This window comes from Pseudochaenichthys georgianus, chromosome 15, assembly GCF_902827115.2.
Source record: "Pseudochaenichthys georgianus chromosome 15, fPseGeo1.2, whole genome shotgun sequence".
NCBI classification, from domain to species: Eukaryota; Metazoa; Chordata; class Actinopteri; order Perciformes; family Channichthyidae; genus Pseudochaenichthys; species Pseudochaenichthys georgianus.
Genome location: NC_047517.1, coordinates 19,219,928 through 19,235,204, shown reverse-complemented (window position 1 = coordinate 19,235,204; position 15,277 = coordinate 19,219,928). Strand labels below are relative to the sequence as shown.

Sequence of the window (15,277 nt, the reverse complement as noted above, 5' to 3'; positions counted from 1 at the left end):
CAAGGAAAAGTAAGAAAACAGGCAAATAGAAGGCAAGGAGAGGTCTGTTGTGTTGACCTCTGATTAAGTGGCCAATCACTGATCCATTACTGACGGGGGTGGGAGAGAGACGAAAAGTGGTGCTTTAACTCCACAATGGCAACTCCCTTAAATCACCCAGCAGCGCACTGCTACGCACTGCTGACATGCAGCCAATCACACAACCCTACACACACTCACAAATAACAAATACTCTCATTGAGCAATCATTCGCCTTGATTTAAAACCCAAGGGAAGAAAGAAATGGTAAGTTGTTTGAAAGTCCTGCTGTTGCCTAGCTGCCTGCCATGCAGACAGAAGGAGGCAAGATCATTTCCGTTCCCTCGCTCTCAGCCGGAGATATGCACACGTACGCTCGATCCGCCATCTCTCCGGGGAGGTCTGTGTGTCATTCCCCTACTTTAGACACACCAGCTGCTTGGTGTGTGTGCTCCACAATGTTAAGAGCCCCATCCCATCTCGCACGAGCCCCAAGTGGCACCCACATCCACTTACACAGAGTCATGACAAAGCTCCCCTCGTCCCTCCTCCTTTACCTACTCACGACAACCCAAACACCCCCCACATTCATAAGTACCCTGAGGGCAGATGGGACCCTAATAAGCGTTACACTCGGAGAAATGGGATTCTTCACAGTGCCTTATAAAGAGCAATTCCCAAACTCCGCCAAGAGAGCTGGCTGGGGGGAAAAATGATGGAGTGTGAGAGATATGCATGACAAAGGTTGGTATATGTGAGCCTATAAGCTATAAATACACCTGATGAGACTATCAAGAGATTGAAGGAAGGGAGACTGGGGGCAATTTATTAATGTGGATGAGGGGGAATTTAGCTTTGTATGCCACATTCATAGGAGGAAGTCAGAATAACACTAACTGCCATCACTTCCCTAATGCAGTACATTTTAACACACTTTAAGCTGAATTTTCCTCCAGTAAGCCAAGCCCACATGGCACACTCACATACAAACAGACACAAACACAAGCATTAACAGATTGGCTGTGGTCTAAGCTCTGAGAGGACTTGGCTCAACCGCCTTTTGAAGACAAAAAGCCTCTGCTAAGAAGCTGAGGGGAATATACATGGTCTGAAAAACCTCCCTTTTATATAAGACACACGCTGAGTGCTGGACCACAGCACAGCCAATCAAGTGCTGACACTGCGTCTGATCTATGGACCTCAGCGCTACCACTTTTACCAAGTGTGCATATATGTGTGTGTGTGTGTGTGTGTGTGTGTGTGTGTGTGTGTGTGTGTGTGTGTGTGTGTATCTTAGGGTAGGGGGGGTTGTTCAGGATCTGGCAAGACCTCCCGTCGTGAATCCTGATCCTATTGGTCACGATGCCGAGAGTGCTGCTGAGATCTTAAATGAAAATTCCTGCACTCACTCTCTCACTCCGCCCCAAGTGACCCAGCGGGTCTTTCACCATTATACAAATAAATACTACCTCTTCATCGGGGGATGTGGCTCCGTTTTGCATATGTGGGTGTATGTGTGGGATTCTGTGTGTGTGCTGTACTTTTCATGTCAGGTGTCACTGTCTTTGCATATCAATTGTAATGAGATTCAGAGATCTTTTAAGAGACAACAAGCAGGTGTGATCCTAACTAACCTGTGTGTTATGCAACAGTAACACCCATCTTAGGAAGCGTGAACAAACACATAAATGCAAGTGTAGCTCCTGTTGTGAATGAGTTCTGAGTGTGTGTGTGTGTGTGTGTGTGTGTGTGTGTGTGTGTTCTGTTTCAGCCCCCCTTTACCCCACACAAAGGGGCTGAAAAAGCTCTGTGGAGTCTCCTATTCATCTAAAGCACAATGGAACCCCACAGAGGTTTTCTTCCTGTTTCCCTGCCTGCCCCACCCATCTCCCCCACAGGGCAGGTTGGAGGGGCAGGGGGTGCCCCTGTCCTGCCAGCCCAGCAGCAACTCAGCTCCCATCTGCCTCCCTCTCTCACTCCAACTTTAACTTTTTTGCCTCAAACACACTCCCGGGCTATTTCATTGCCTGTGTTAAACTCTTTGTGTTTTATTCAGAAAATATCACCTCAAAGTCAATGAGTGATAAAAAACTTTAAAAAAAACGAGTTTAACCCTGGGATAAATAGCTCGGTCAGAAATGTTTTTAAATTTCAAACATCAATGGCTTTAAATGTTTGGATTAAATTGAAGCATTCCTGCATTTGATCACTGCTTTATGTGAAGGCACCCAGGTAAGAGAGACCATCTGGTGTGAGATAAACAAAACATTTTCCAGCCAGAATCCAAGGTGGCATTACATGAAATATTCAAACTGCTTCAATTGATGAACACTTTTTAAATAATGTGCAGTTTGAATAAGTTGCTTGACTTAGTAGTATTGATTATATAATTATGTTACGTCCTCTGATTCTTAATACTTGGGGAACATTTCATTTTTGCAGAAGAAAATAATGACCTGTGCATAAAACCATATTCATCTCAAGTCTGCAAATCTCTGCTCTAACTTTCTTCTTCTGCCAATTCCTCTCTTCATTCTTTATAGTCAGCTCCTTCTTCCATTCACCTCGCCATTTTGCCTCCTACAGAGCCCTTGCCGTTTGCTGGAGATTTATGGTCCGGTCTAACATGCAGAGTATTGGCAAAGCATTAAACATGTCTACTCTTAATACTGTGAGCTCTCTCCATCGATAAGAGCCTTAATAAAAACATCCCCCAAGTGGATTTGTGTGTCTCTTTTTCACTTTCCACCCTCCGCCCCTCCTCGACGATATCTTTCTCCCTGAACAACCGTTTCTTCTTCTGCCTTGCTGGCTTTAACCTGGTTCCTGCTGCACATCACTTGCTTTTCTCTTAATCTTTTTTTACACACACCTCGCCTCATTCTCTGGCCTTTGCCAGAGGTGTAATGACGCTTGAATGCCACTGCTATGGAGTTTTCCTCTTCGCTCTTTTCTCATAAAGGATATTTAAAAGCCATGTCCTGCATTCGATCTATCTCAATGTGTCTCTCTCAGATTCATTTCTCTTCCATCTTCTCTTTCTGTTATTTCCTCTTCAGATGGATAGCATTTCCCTGCGTAGCCCCTCTTGTTGTTTGGTTCACACACCGCCTCTGCAATAGCCCCTGGCCGCAATTGGCACACTTGCTCGAACTGCCACTCTTTTATCTTGTCTAAAATTGCCTATTGGTACCCTAAAATCCTTCACTACCCCCTGCAGTCATCTGGGTCAGCTAAGCCAATAAGAGCCGCGCAACTGCTCTCCTCCCACGTCCTTTGCTGTCTCCGATGTCAAGAATTTGAGCATCATAAGCACATTTTAAATATTAACAAAGACCACTTTGCACATATGAATAATACAGCAGAGAAGGCAGTGGCTGGCCAGCGATCCCATCCCCTGCCGCCTGACGGTCATAAAACTAATGCACTGCTCTGGGACAGCATGTGGCCCGGTCTGGTCTGCCAGCAGGACTTGCCTACAGGAACTAGTCTGGCCTGTGGGCTGGCCTAAAGAGGGCTGTCGGTGTGTTTATTTATCACGGTGCCCAACCACCTGTCCAAATCTCTGCAGATGCAACAGCCTGGCAGCACTTTTGTTATGACTACATGTTTCAGAGACACTTTAATCTAACCTGACACCCAATCTGTTGAGCATCTTTGAAGCCGATTCTGCTTTGGTGTTTGTTTGAGGTTAGCTGTGTCTTTCTTTGTATGCATCTAAAATTCATACTTTGGCTGAAAATTGCAGAATTCTTCGGAGCAAAGTGTAGAGCAGGGCTACAAACATTTTAGTAGCCTGTTATTAACTCACATAGAGTCTTCTTAGTGTCGCTGTGCTGTTAGTCAAGAGAAAGATGATTCCCACACTAAACACAGATGAGACAGCACATCATGGAGGGGTGTCACTATCCGCCCAACCTCTTTGGGAGTGTCTGACATGCTACGCTGCCTGACTCTGAACACTCAACTGCTTCTTCGCTACCCTCAGCCTCGCTCACCTCCTGGCTTGACCTCCCAGTCTGGACACTGGTCTCTTGCCTCACCCCCCCCCCCCCCCCCCGTCATCGCCAGATTTGATCTCAATGTGTCTCAAACTGTGCACATTTCCCGTGTGTTTTTTTTAATTCTGATGAAGTCATTAATAATAACAAACCCAGAGAAAGAGGCAGCAGACAGCAGGGTAGTTACTCCAGACAAGTGTTCCCGGCAGTCTGGGTAATTAATGCGTATGTCAACACAGAAAGAGGAGTACCAATGCAGAAATGTGAGCTCAGCACATCCACAATGCAGGCAGAGGCCGAGACAGGAGGGATCTGAGGGAAGGCGGCATAGGAAAGGTATACACACAAGTGGAGAGAAGATAAATGCAATCTGTCTGTCCCATCATGCATTCCCTAAACATATCTCTGCCTTGCTCTCGCCCAGACAGAAACTTTACTGGGGCACACTGAGCTATTGTCCCCTGCCGTCCCCCTCCTCCCAGGCTCTGCTCCCCTAACAGGACCTCACTGCAATCCTCAACTGTTCATGTGAACGATTCTCATTTCTCATGCAAGGATTTCAGAATGTTCCACAATTTTAATAAACGTAAGCTGCTTTTCTGCTCCGCCTGTTCAGGGAATAATACACACGAGGACCTTGGGAGGTACGGCGGTGGGTTCTTATTGGCAATCAAAGAAATGACCACAGACCTGGACAGACAGGCAGTGTCATTAGAAAAGATGACTGCTGTCATTAAGTAAAAAATGCACTTCCTCACCAGAGTCAGTGGACTTTTAGCAATGCATGTGTGGAGTCTGCACTCATTGTTGTTCGCATTGTTCTTTTTTTTCCTACTGTAAACCGAGCTTAATCCTCAATCCACTAAAGCCTCAGATTTCTGCCTTGTATTTCAATCTTATCAGGCAAAGGAAGGGGAGCAAAGGTCCAGGCGTGCCTACCACTAGGCCACACTGAGAGAAATCATTCATAATGGGTGTCACCTTGGTGTCCAGGTCTTATCCCCTCAGATCACCAACTGTGACCTGCCCTATGTACCAAGTGATTTTGTCTCCATGAGAGCTGCTGCAGTCTTTGAAGGCATTAACTCTGAGAAATATGCTCTTCCCAGATCAAAGCATGTTCTGTTCAGAATGAAATTCTACATCCAATAAAATAATGATTACAAAATAATCAATGGTTTATGATCCTGTGGGTGTAGTCTTTCAGACACAACTTCTACACCTCAGACACTCAATGTAGATCTTGCAATGAGATTTTTGTATTAATAATTCCCCTCAAGCGCTTTAAGTACTCTCTCTTACTTTTTACAAGGCCTTTCTTTTCTTTTTTTGGAGAGGCTGAGAAGGCATGGAGCAAAACCTTAATTACTCCCTACGCACCGGGGGAGTTTGATTTTTCCGCTTCAAGAAAAGAGAGCTCTGAGCTCGGGTCTATACTGTAAGACTGAAGACTTTACTGGGGAAAAGAAAGTGCTGGTCAGCAGGCGAATCTAGATCCCTGCACTGTTATGGGTGCTCTCTGGAGTCCAAGTACTTTAAATTGCCTGGAGCAAAAGTTAGGGCGTGAAGGTCACATTGAGGTTAGTAAAAAGTGGAAAATCCGAATGTTTTCTTGTTGTTTGACTTGATATAGGCCTACTCAAATTAAATAAAAACAAACTCGCTGTGTAAATATGCCAGTGTTGCACCATGTCACATACAGTGTTTCCAAAAATAATAACAAACTGATTTCACAACTTACCAGTGCCAGACACGACATATCTCCCGACCAGGAGGAGAAGAACCAGAGGACCGAGACATTGGCCACGCTGTATCCGAACAGAGAGCATCTTTTCCGGCTACGCCGTAGCGGAGCGTCCCAGGGTTTCCCACGCAGCGTAACCTGCGGTGCTTCTCACACAGCAAGTTGCTCTTGTCCAACAAAGTCCCCTGACAGATTTCTCAGGAAAAGGAGAAATACAAAACAGTCCAGTAATTTATGTTGGATGTCGTCTTTTTGGTAAATAGTTGACTGTTTACGCAAACAGACTGCAACGCTCAAAACACATCCATCACCAAGCAGAATGTGAGGGTGTAATTTCCGCCCGTAATCAAAGTTTGAAGCGGTCCGTAAATATCAGACCCTGTGGATGTAAAGAAACAACTTGCCGCTGTTATTCCTGGTAGATCTCATGTCCAGCTGGACTCATACCCTGCTTGCCTGGGAGCCGTAAGGTGCCACAGAAGTCACCAAAAAGTTTGACGCAGCATTGCTGCTCTGAATGCAGTGGGAGAGTTCCGATTCCCAGCAAAAGAGAAACTTGTGGTTTGGGGAAATAGAAAACAAGTAACCACGGAGGAGATGCTGTCAGATAGCCAGCTTTTCTGCACACTGGACCCCCGAGTTTGTTCTGTTGGGCCACTGGGTGTCTCGTCCCCGTCCACAAGGTGTAAACAAGAACACGGGGATCAACGCGGAACACAATGCCAGCCTCCGGACTACCAGTCCCCGCCTGGCCAATCATAAACCATCCTCCTCCTCCTCTCAGAGTGAAGACTGAACAAGTGAAGGTAAAGTAGTGGCAAGCAAGGAGGAAAAAGATGGGAGGAGAGAAAAAGAAAACCCGGACCCTAGAGCGCACAGCACGGCTCCGGATTCAGAACTGACTGGAGAGAAGTGATGATGTGAGTTTATTTTTATTATAATCTATCCATCCATCTACTATTATATTATCCATCCATCTACCTTTCTCTCTCCCTTTCTATCTATCCATCTATCTATATGTTTCATTTTAAGTCTAATAACTCTAATGCCCCTATGTCAATATTCTGTGGGCAGCTTATCTTCTTATGTTGAGTCTATAAAAAGATGTCCAGCAGCACCAGCCTCTCTTTTATGAGAGCACATTATTTCCTGTCAATCTCTCCCTCCAGCATCCTTGGGTCATATTTTACTCCCATTGGCCACAAGAGAGCACCCTTTCATAAATGAGCCTTTCTCCAATAAGAACGACACCTGGCTGGATCTCCAGCAGCACTGCCGTTTCCTGTGTGTGACTGGATGGTGCTGATAGTGTCTGATTGGACACCACCGGGGGCGTGATGAAGAGGTGAGCATTGCATTGAAGCTGCTTTAATGTTTAATATAAAGCAGGGATAGAACAGCTTCTCACCACAATTAACAGAGGTTTTATTTGGACTGTGGAGAAAAATATTTTTATCTGAGACGGCATAACATCTATGACAGCAGCATAGTCTTTGCATTTGGACATCTTAGGGTATTTGCTTATCTCCTCTTTAATTTAGTATTAGGAAATCAATGCTGTTGGAAGCAATACCCTTATTACTTTCATTACATTGGCAACCCTACACAACATTGCATTTTGAAATACAAATGAAAGAAAAGACCAGAATAAATTAAAGGGAACATAGTGCAAATATGTTTACTGTGGAAGAAAACATCTATCAAATGATATGTGGCAGTTCCCAGTGTGAATCTAGTTTAACCCTTTTGAGAGTTTGTTTTCAACCACCATCATGAAACACAAACCATAGTGTTTATTTTTTGGAAGAATGTCGTTCTTACCTTGAGTAGAAAACCAAAGACAAAGAATCTGTGCCAAGGAGCACTGAAGCCGCTCTGGAAACGTACTGGTGTTTTTCCTTTAATTTGTCACCCATCTGCTATATGATTTAGTGAATTAGAATTAGTGATACCAAAAACAAAAACACTATATGAAAAATGTCACAGATTATTAGTTCCAACATTACTCTACAGTCTACAGGCATCATCACTCTCTGGCTCATACTGAGTCTCACGTTCATTCCTTCTGTTGCTGAGTCACATAATTGATAGTCAGTGAGGGGATCCTTGCATATATGTCCAGAGAAATATGATGAGCACGTGTAAAATGCTCAAAACGCAACATTTCCTGCCACTAGGGGTCTCTTAATCAGAACATTACAAAAGATTGCGTTTCTTGGCGTCTATCACATCATTCCAGTCAGCTTCCCCTGGATTGGATTTATTGTATTGTTCATTGTCCACAAATTTATCACTGGAAGCCAAAATATTAATCTTCTCCTCAAAATCAGCAAAACATTTAATAAAGCAATTTCCCGCTAAAAATCTTCGTGTATTCAATGCTGTTAATTTGCTACTAACGTTCGCTCAGCTTGATTCTTTAAGCACTAAAGTCTGATAACTTCAATCCTTTGTCTGGTTAAAAAATAACAATATAATATAAAATAATCAAATTGCACTTTGGCTTGAAACAGGATAAACAGTCAAGTTTATAACGGCATACAAACAAAATGCTGATTGCATGCGCAGAGGGTAAACCCCGCCTTTTTAAGTGAAGCCGACTGTTACCTTGATTAAAATTACAGATTTCTTTAGGTTTGAAAATTGTTAACAACAATTGGTATAATATAAGTACACAACTCAAGTTGTTTTGGGACATTTAATGGGGGAAAAAAGAGTGAAGCCCAGAGTTTTAGGCATGGGGCGAGGCAGACAGAGAGCCAGTATGCACGCATGCTGCTGAGTTTAAAGCAAGGCCCCTCTCTAGGATGTGACACAGTCTCTGGCAACAGAGCAACATTTCTCTACTTTGCTCCAATTCAACTTCAAAGGTTATAATTTGTCTGGACAAGTGATGACTGTCAGTGCCTCCCCCCTCCTTCCACAATTATGTTGTTTCCTGAAGCACAGAACACACTCGGATTATTTATTTATTCCCGAAGTCTTTAATGTGACTGGAGAGAGAGGTAGGGGGGCGAGTGACGCAGATGGAGAGAGAGACACTGATGGTGATGGTGAGAGTGAGAGAGGTTAGGCGTGAAATGGAGTTCGCAGGTTGTGTTTGAGACAGATTTGCTTCTCGGAGCTGCAAATGCATTTGTCTGTTTACATGTCTGTGCATGCTGTAGTTTCTGATTGTGTTTCTGTGCCACTTTTACTGCTCTGTTTTTCCATATAATAGCTATGTACAGTGCATTAGTGACATTGTCCACCATTTATTTCTAAATGCCTCCCTTAGCAGAGGTTCTAAGAGTGTAGGGCCACTTATGCCTGAGGAACTCATTCAAGAGCTTTTATGTACCTGATATCTTACCTCGATGAGGACATATAGGATGTTTAACAGTTTACAAGCTCAAGACAATTCACCCTCTTCTCCCTCCCTCCAACACATGTATTAATGATATAATGACAATGTGTAACTTGCTGGAAGTTATTATTATTTTTTGACCTTTGCTAAGACTAACTGAAGACATGAGTCAAAGGCTCCTAATGGAACGCTGTAGAGGAAAGCTGTGGGCAAGGGGAGCCGTAATCGAGTAGGAAGGAACTCATATGGGGTGCACCGGTCAGAGGAAGAGACAATGAGAGAGTTAGGGCTATTATTAAGGCATAATAGGTATCTGCCGAGGACTGTTTAGCTCTCTGCGTTGATTTGGGATGCAGGCTTGACATAAAAACGATCAAACTTCCTATCTCTGTAAAGCAGGGGGAGGGGAGTGGGGGCTAAAAATAGGAGACATGCTCTAGAAGTTGCTGTGGAGATAATTGAATATTATTTTCAGGAATGATTAAGTTGACCTATCCAGTAGACTAATTATTTTTTGCAGGACAGAAAGGAACGTTTTTAATAGATTTTGGAAGCAGTGAATAAAGCACAATAAGGCAGCCAATCTGCTGACCAAGAAAACATCATCTGTGGAAAAAAGAATAATAACGATGGGTTACGTATTGTAACCCTAGGAATATAAGCACAGGCGGGGCCCTCTATTGGACTCTATGGGTACTACCCCTTGACCTTACTATGCAAGCGTTCACCTACTGAGATATCTTTAAACGCAAGCCGACCCTGACTGTCATCCTACACCCTCTTCAGCGAGCAGCATAGGACAGACAGGGCCCCTAGTAGAGGGCTCCGCCTGTGCTTATCTCCTAGGGTTACAATACGTAACCCATCGTTATATCTCACAGGCTCCGCCCTCTACTGGACTCTATGGGTACAGTGGGTGGAGCCCTGATGGATACACGCCCTGTCGTCCAACAACCCATCACACTGCCCCTGACCGGCTTTCTGGTTAGCAGCCACTGCACCGCAACCTCTCCTCCCTCGGCCATGACCGTGGAGGAGTCGGGGCCGCAGTTTACTTGGCTGATAGAGCACACTCAGACACGCTTACCTCGTGAAGAGTTTGCATGTAAAATAGTGAGGAAGGCTCCCCCCCTGCCTACTTTAATTGGATTTGAACAGGTTCAGTTTTTAGTGTGCCGTGCTCACCATAGGCTTGAAGGTGTTCACTGGTAGTGAATTTCACTTCATCAACACGCCTTACCAGGTTCATCTCCACTGATAGATCCCGGCTGAGTAGGTTATTGACACTCTGGCCACGGACTACATATGCTTAAAATAAGTAGTTATTTCCCTTGTAACTGACCGTAGCATTAAAGCGTCCCAGACACAACAGTTCACCTCCTGGGCTATCTAATGGGATGTCAACTGGTTTCAGTGTTTTTGGTGGAGTGAGTGTGTGAAATGCATCCTCACATAAGACGCTGACATCAGCTCCTGTGTCAATTATAAATTCCATTGGAGTATAATCCACCCAGAGCTGTACTGTCCACTGCTCTTTCTCATCTGCACTGCACACTGAACCTAATAAATAAGGGGTCTGCTCAGCCTGTACAGTCCCTGTGACCTCATTCACTGATCTATTGCTGTTTCGGCACACTCTGGCCCAATGTCGTATTTTATTGCACTTGTAGCATGTAGCTTTTTCTGTCATTTTTTGTCTTTTGACTTGCCTTGATGTTGTTGATGTTTCCATTTGTTATTTTTTTCTTTGAATCTCACCTCCCGTACTGATCCCACTGTGTCTTCCTGCAGACTCACTTGTGCTGCGACCTCCTCTGACTGCCTGACGGTCCGTATCGTCGTCAGTGCTAGTGTTAGGTCCGCCGTTAGCTGTAGCCGGCGCAAGAGCTCTCTGTCTCGTATCCCGACGACAATTCGGTCGCGGATATTCTCATCTCGGCTTGCGCCAAATTCACAGTGTTCTGATAGATCAAACAGGGCTCGGATGAAACCCTCTGCCTTCTCCCCTGGCCGCTGGACCTGCTGGTGGAAACATGCCCTCTCGTGGATAATGTTCCGAAAAGGTACTCGTTGAACTTTCCCATCACAACGGCAAAGTCATCGCCATCATCTTCTTCGGCAAAAGTGAACGACTTAAATATGTTTTCAGCCTCATTGCCCATGACATAAATCAGGCAGCTCACCTGCACTCTCCCGTCATCTGGGATGACTTAACATTCGGTTCATGTTAATTTACAAACTATTTAACTACAACCATAGTTATATTTAAAAACATGTTAGAAGGCCTCACGAAATACTTTAATGCAAATTAAAATGTAAATGTGAAGGAATGTGTGTATAACAAAATACATCGGTGATAAATGAAACCGGAAACTGACATAGGCAAGATCCTCAGCTTGATGATTGGATGGTTTAGCCGCAATGCATGCTGGGATTTGGGGTTTATGTGATGTGAAATCTGAAAATGTTTTTTAAAAACAAAATAAAACTTTTTTCCGAGTGTGCTTGCTTTTCTCTTTGAAAGTCATCACATAACAGCATTGTAATACACGGTTCTGCTGCATTAAATATTACATATCTGCCGTAGTTCTCTATTTATAGAGCCCTGCTGAGAAGACTTCTAGACAAACATGAGGAACTGCCGCCAAAACTGAAAACGTGACGTGGATAATAAATATATAAGCAATTAAACAACATCTTACATTTCTTTTCACACAATACGTCTCCTTGCAGTATCAACACTAATTCGGCTGACTTTTATATTTGATCCAATTGGTAGATAGGCTGTATTTACACCATAACGGTGCAGAGCTGATAGAAAGGGTCACCTGGTGGTTAAAGCACGTTATTGAATTTTATAATTTTATTATTAGATATTAATAGGATCCCTATAAAGTATATTCATTACTCGTTATTCTCTACTAATAGTTAATTAAAGACTGTATTGTCACAACAGACTGTATATAATGACTAGTTTCCACACCCCTTTAAAGATGTTCTAAGCTAAGGTTTATTGACATATTATACACAACTACGGTGTAGTTATGCAATGAATGAAAAACTTGGGTCGCAGGTTCCTCAACAGTGCATTACAAGACATCTATCAATATTGTGTGTATACCTCCACCATTAAACTGTCATTCTGCATATTTCTTATACTATCTACATACATGTTATAAGAGTATAATACAGTATAATATCAGTTTAATAATAAACAAATAATAAACAAATAAGTGCTTAAACATAGTTAACATTGCAGGAAAGCAATTATATTAAGTACTTTGTCAGGCTTAATATGTATCTGTAGATACAAATGTCACTGTGTGTGCTGTGTGCTCTGCATGTGTGACCATTAAAGAGGGTTTCATCCCTCCATATTCTTCTTCTATACCCCCAAAGCTTTTTTCTTATTCAAAAGAAGACCTTAACCTAAAGTACTCTTTAATGTTTGAATTAAGCCTTATTAGTTTGTCTGTTTTGCACATCCTCCTATTAATATCTAATAATAAATAATAAAATGCAATAACGTGCTTTACCCACCAGGTGTCCCTTTCTATCAGCTCTGCACCGTTATGGTGTAAATACAGCCTATCTACTAATTGGATCAAATATAAAAGTCAGCCGAATTAGTGTTGATACTGCAAGGAGACGTATTGTGTGAAAATAAATGTAAGATGTTGTTTAATTGCTTATATATTTATGATCCACGTCACGTTTTCAGTTTTGGCGGCAGTTCTTCCTGCTTGTCTAGAAGTCTTCTCAGCAGGGCTCTATACATAGAGAACTACGGCAGATATGTAATACTTAATGTAGCCGAACCATGTATTACAATGCTGTTATGTGATGACTTTCAAAGAGAAAAGCAAGCACACTCGGAATAAAGTTTTATTTTGTTTTTAAAAAACGTTTTCATATTTCACATCACATAAACCCCAAATCCCAGCATGCATTGCGGCTAAACCATCCAATCATCGAGCTGAGGATCTTGCCTACGTCAGTTTCCGGTTTCATTTATCACCGATGTATTTTGTTATACACACTATTCCTTCACATTTACATTTTAATTTGCATTAAAGTATTTCGTGAGGCCTTCCAACATGTTTTTAAATATAACTACGGTTGTAGTTGAAGAGTTTGTAAATTAACATGAACCGAAGCTGTTGCCTGGCAACTCAATCGCACAACGTCACGTCCGTTAATTCCACATCCACACCAGATCTACACGCATGGATTAACATCGATTTACTACATTAATGTAGCCTTTGTTTCTGCTAAAACAGGTGTCGACCAGCTGGGGTAACAAGAAAATTGGCGTAATCGAGTGTGACTATTAAAAAATAAATCATTATTATATTAATATTGACAATAACAACCGACCGTCGGGGTAGCATTTGCTTGGCATTTCTTTAACATGGGTTAACAATACCGTGTAACTGTCACGTTTGAAGGGATGAAATCGTGACATCTTCACGTCTCCCAGCATGGTAAATCGTCACATGTTCACGTCTTGCCGTGATATCGGGTTGGTAGAATGATCGAGGGTCGATATCTTTTACGACTCAGGTTTATTCAGCAGTAAGTCAAGACATTACAGTAGGCAGAAACATAACAACTGGCGGGCTTACTCTGTAGTAAAGCAGTCCTTCCCATGCCATAAACCCAGCTAGAAATGTTTGGTTCTAAAAACATTCTGAGAATGTTACATTCATTGTTCTAGGAATGTTTTCAGCGGGAAGTTTTCTTTTGGTTCCCAGAACGTTCTTCTGAAAGGTAGGATAACGTTCTTTAAAAACATTCTTAAAATGTTTGGTGATACCCTTCCTAAAATGTTTTTGATAACATTGTTAGAACATTATGCCCTACTATTCTTATGTTTTCAGCTGAAGCTTTTATTTTGGTTCCCAGAATGTTCTTCTGAAAGGTAGGATAACGGTCTCTAAAAACATTCTTAAAATGTTTTTGATAACATTGTTAGAACATTATGCCCTACTGTTCTTAAAATGTTTTCAGCTGCAAGTTAGATTTGTTTATGTTGCCAGAATATTATTATTTTAGAGAAGGATAACATGCTTTATGTTTAAAACATTATGCAAATGTTCTGTGGTAACAATTTGCTAAACTATTTTTAAATTATTAGAACATAAAGACATAATATTCTTGTAATTGTTCTACTCAAAATTCCTGGGTAAGTGGACTGACCACTGTGGTCATTAGGATAATTTTGATAGTTTACTATTGTGATAGTGAGCACTTCTCCTTTGCCGAGATAATCCATCCCACCTCACAGGTGTGGCATATCAAGATGTTGATTAGACAGCATGATTATTGCACAGGTGTGCCTTAGGCTGGCCACAATAAAAGGCCACTCTAAAATGTTCAGTTTTATCACACAGCATAATGCCACAGATGTCGCAAGTTTTGAGGGAGCGTGCAATTGGCATGCTGTCAGCAGGAATGTCCACCAGAGCTGTTGCCCGTGAATTGAATGTTCATTTCTCTACCATAAGCCGTCTCCAAAGGCGTTTCAGAGAATTTGGCAGTACATCCAACTGGCCTCACAACCGCAGACCACGTGTAACCACACCAGCCCAGGACCTCCACATCCAGCATGTTCACCTCCAAGATCGTCTGAGACCAGCCACTCGGACAGCTGCTGCAACAATCGGTTTGCATAACCAAAGAATTTCTGCACAAACTGTCAGAAACCGTCTCAGGGAAGCTCATCTGCATGCTCGTCGTCCTCATCGGGGTCTGGACCTGACTCCGGTTCGTCGTCGTAACCGACTTGAGTGGGCAAATGCTCACATTCGATGGCATCTGGCACGTTGGAGAGGTGTTCTCTTCACGGATGAATCCCGGTTTTCACTGTTCAGGGCAGATGGCAGACAGCGTGTGTGGCGTCGTGTGGGTGAGCGGTTTTCTGATGTCAATGTTGTGAATTGAGTGCCCCATGGTGCTGGTGGGGTTATGGTATGGGCAGGCGTATGTTATGGACGACGAACACAGGTGCATTTTATTGATGGCATTGTGAATGCACAGAGATACCGTGACGAGATCCTGAGGCCCATTGTTGTGCCATTCATCCACGACCATCACCTCATGTTGCAGCATGATAATGCGGGATGTTTGGGATGCTCTGGATCGGCGTATACGACAGCGTGTTCCAGT

General features: G+C 43.0%; 1 protein-coding gene across 2 annotated transcripts in view; it reads right to left on the bottom strand.

Annotated features, from left to right (window-relative positions):
* The window catches only part of unc5b (unc-5 netrin receptor B), a 50,410-nt gene extending 43,869 nt beyond the window's left edge, over positions 1 to 6,541 (bottom strand). For both annotated transcript variants that reach the window (XM_034101026.2, XM_034101027.2), the window contains exon 1: positions 5,761 to 6,541. In XM_034101026.2, coding sequence (XP_033956917.1) covers positions 5,761 to 5,848 — 88 coding nt within the window. In that variant the 5' untranslated portion in view covers positions 5,849 to 6,541. The remainder of the gene's footprint in view (positions 1 to 5,760) is intronic.
* Positions 6,542 to 15,277: the final 8,736 nt, after the last annotated feature.